General features: G+C 33.9%; 1 protein-coding gene across 2 annotated transcripts; it reads right to left on the reverse strand.

Moving 5' to 3' along the window:
- Positions 1-465: 465 nt before the first annotated feature.
- On the reverse strand, positions 466-1,926 carry LOC122317119. Of its 2 annotated transcripts, none has more exons than XM_043134048.1 (4): positions 1,808-1,926; positions 1,397-1,525; positions 1,079-1,293; positions 466-922 (listed from the first exon to the last, which is right to left on the reverse strand). In XM_043134048.1, the coding sequence occupies exons 2-4, from the start codon at positions 1,484-1,486 to the stop codon at positions 649-651; spliced, it is 579 nt and encodes a 192-aa protein (XP_042989982.1). In that variant the 5' UTR covers positions 1,487-1,525; positions 1,808-1,926; the 3' UTR covers positions 466-648. The 2 variants fall into 2 exon arrangements, with proteins under 2 accessions (XP_042989982.1, XP_042989984.1); XM_043134050.1 differs by having other exon boundaries at positions 1,751-1,833.
- Positions 1,927-3,261: the final 1,335 nt, after the last annotated feature.

Raw genomic sequence — 3,261 nt, forward strand, 5'->3', positions numbered from 1 at the left:
ATTTAAAAAAAATTAAAAAAAAAAAATGATACGGCGTGTTGTGTATAGACTTATTATTAGTGATAATCCAATTCACGGCCGGCAAAAATAGCCATGTCAAGAATAACTAGTTTAAAAAAAAAAAAAAAAAAAAAAAAAAAAAAAAAAACCAAACAAACCTAGTTCGATACGTTTGCGATCTCTTTTTAAAAATTATTCTGGCACATAATCACTAGAAGACAACTCCCAATAGGACAATTGCGTTCCACTTTCATTGGATTGCTGATGAGAAAAGATTGATAAGATGACCCAACTAACAAGGCAGGTTGAAGTAGCCGGCTTCTCGACTTCTACGTACTTCCTAAATCAAATATCCCTCTCGCATATTTATACCATCAAGTTGTTTTTTTCGCTTGGAGGAAAATAAACACAAAAATGAAATGATAGATGAACAACTAATCTCCAGGAAAACAGAAACAGAGGAGATGAGCAAAATGCCAAAGATAGACGTACGTTACTAACACGGAGAGTTACTACAAATCCACCAGCTTACTGTACACAGAACAATTAATCCTTGTACAATCAATCTAACCACAAATGTCCAACAGTGAGACTACTTCGTTTTGATCAAGCAAGCATTAGTCAAGACCAACAAACAATATTGGATAATCAAATATGTAGTGTCTCGGCCATTTCCATCGCGCCATTGATGGGTACCTGCTGCGTGTCATCTAGATAGTCCTCCCGGGCATTGATAGCTAACATCAGCGCAACCAACCAGAAGAGAGACGAATCCAGGGACACAAAAGCTCCACCTCCCAGCAGACCTGTTTTGGCCGTGGGGCAGTCGGTCTCGAGATTGTGATGCACGTTGCGTATCAGGATAAGTTGCTCCGTTATTGTTGGCCACAACAGGAAAGCTATTCCTAGTCCCGCCGTGAACCTGATCGCGAGCACACAAATTTCGCTTAATTAACACCCAATTTATAGAAAATTATTTTTCTCCGCTTATAAATAATTGTTCACCACCCACCCCGGACCTAGATGATACATTAATGGTGAAACTACACTTACTTTAGAGAAGAATCGTTGGACTTACAGAGAAATGTTGAAGAAGACAGTGAAAGTAGAGTTTTTGAACAGCGCGGATTGCGGAACAGATCTTCCTTTGTAAGGATAAAAGAGGGACAAGTATCCAACCACCGTCGAAGCTACGAGAAACGCCGTTGAAAGATAACCGAAAGCAACTGTCGGGCTGGAAGGGTACTTGCAAATCACCACACCTTTTCCGGGAATCGGAGTTCCACTTGCAGGCTATAAAAGGGATAATTAAATACACATATCAAAGCATATGTAATGGTTGTTTCGGCAATTATATTTAATTTATAAGAAGGCCGTATGAATATATCATATATACCTTCTTAGTTTCGGCAAAGATTCCGAACACGAAGGAGATGAAACCAAGTGCACCCACAATTAGAGCCATCTGTTTTGCGGTGACCGCCATGCTCAAAGATGACAAATATATAACGGGATGCCGAATCCCCTGTGCAATGGGTCATCGATCGTAGACATTAATAACAGGATGCATGAAAACGAAAGTGGGATGCAGAGATTCGAGTTTACGATTCAAAAAAACCAACCATAAATCGTTTACAATATGCAGAATGAAAAAAACGTGGGCAATTAAGTTTGTAAGATTTTCCCAGAGAATTATGAATGCTGAAACAAAGATTCAAAGAAACGGAAAAAAATAAGAAGATAAACCTACCGTTCAAGAGATTAGAGAAGAGGAGAGAAAGAAAAATGAAGGAGATAACAACATTACCTCTGCGTCTCTCTCAAGAACTTGACTCTCTCTGTGGGCTCAAATTAACGAGGTTTTGTTGGTTATAAATAAAAGAATGTAAGGTTAAGTGTATTGGCATTTTGTCGGCATAAATTAAGGGTTCGAATGCAGGGCACTGGTAAGTGTATGGATACAGAATCTTGTTGATATTTACCTAAAATGGGATGCCACTTGGCTGTCAGTCCAACGTAACGTTTGCTAATTGCTGGCTGTATTTGAGCTGTTGTTTCTTGTCATGAATCAAGAGATTTTTTTTTTCCCTAATTTTATCAACGGTTAATTAGTTGGTACTTTATGATTTTCTATCTCTAATTCTATGCCTGTAAACCTCAAATTAATTAGTTAAAGAGTAATATTACGTATAGTTATAGAGTGCGTAAGTTTCGTTTAATCATTTTAAAAAAATTAAAATTTATTATTAAAAAATTAATTTATTTTTATGCGAGTATCCTATTTATTTTATTTTTTAAAAAATGATTACACGACGCTTGCATATTTACGACTGTAACTATCATTTTTCTTAATTAAAATCACCTAAGTCCTTAAAATTTTTCATTTTTTCATTTAATTCCGACTATAATTGGGTGATCAAAATTTGTTTCTGGCCATTTTAGCTCTCTCTGGTTTGTTCTTTCCTTTCTGAGTCTCTGACGTTCCAATGACCTGCATTGTTTAGACCATGTAAGATATATTAACTTTAATAGTTTTTGGAATAGCCGACGTATCATTAGGCAAGTCCAAAGTATAACTTTGTACGTACATACCATGCGGGGAATTATATAATTATGTTTCTTTATTATTTATTCGATATCCTTTTTTAACGTTAACCTACATTATTTGTTAAATAAATATTATTATAGCAGAAAAGCTAAAACCACAAATAGGGATCTCGACAAAGATTCCGATAGTGTAAATTTTTATTTATTTTTACTTAATGATTAAAAAAATAATTTTTAATAATGCTGTAAATTTTTTTAAAAATATATTTAAAAGCATTGAAAAAAATATAAAAATACACTGTCAGATCTTGATCGGATCCCCATGTGTGGCTCATGTAGAGCCACTGATCTTATTATAATTCGTCTTGAATTATATCATTTTCAATTTAAATTTGTTGATGTTGTGTTTTGCATGAGTACTTTATACTTAAATAATAAAATTATAAAATTTTTTAAAATATGCTACATCATTTGGTGAAATTATATAATCTTAAAATGATTAATATTACTTAAACAAAAATATTTTTTTAAACATTTATTTATCGTCTCTCAATTTATTAGAGATTCAAGAATACAGATAGCCCGAGACCAAGCTTTAAAACTATCATCTGTAAATCTACACCAGTTAGAGTATTCACATTGGTTTATGCACATATATATAAAATCATATCTTTTGGAAACCCAATTTACTATACAAGTAAAACTTCTACATTG

This window comes from Carya illinoinensis, chromosome 7 (assembly GCF_018687715.1).
Source record: "Carya illinoinensis cultivar Pawnee chromosome 7, C.illinoinensisPawnee_v1, whole genome shotgun sequence".
NCBI classification, from domain to species: Eukaryota; Viridiplantae; Streptophyta; class Magnoliopsida; order Fagales; family Juglandaceae; genus Carya; species Carya illinoinensis.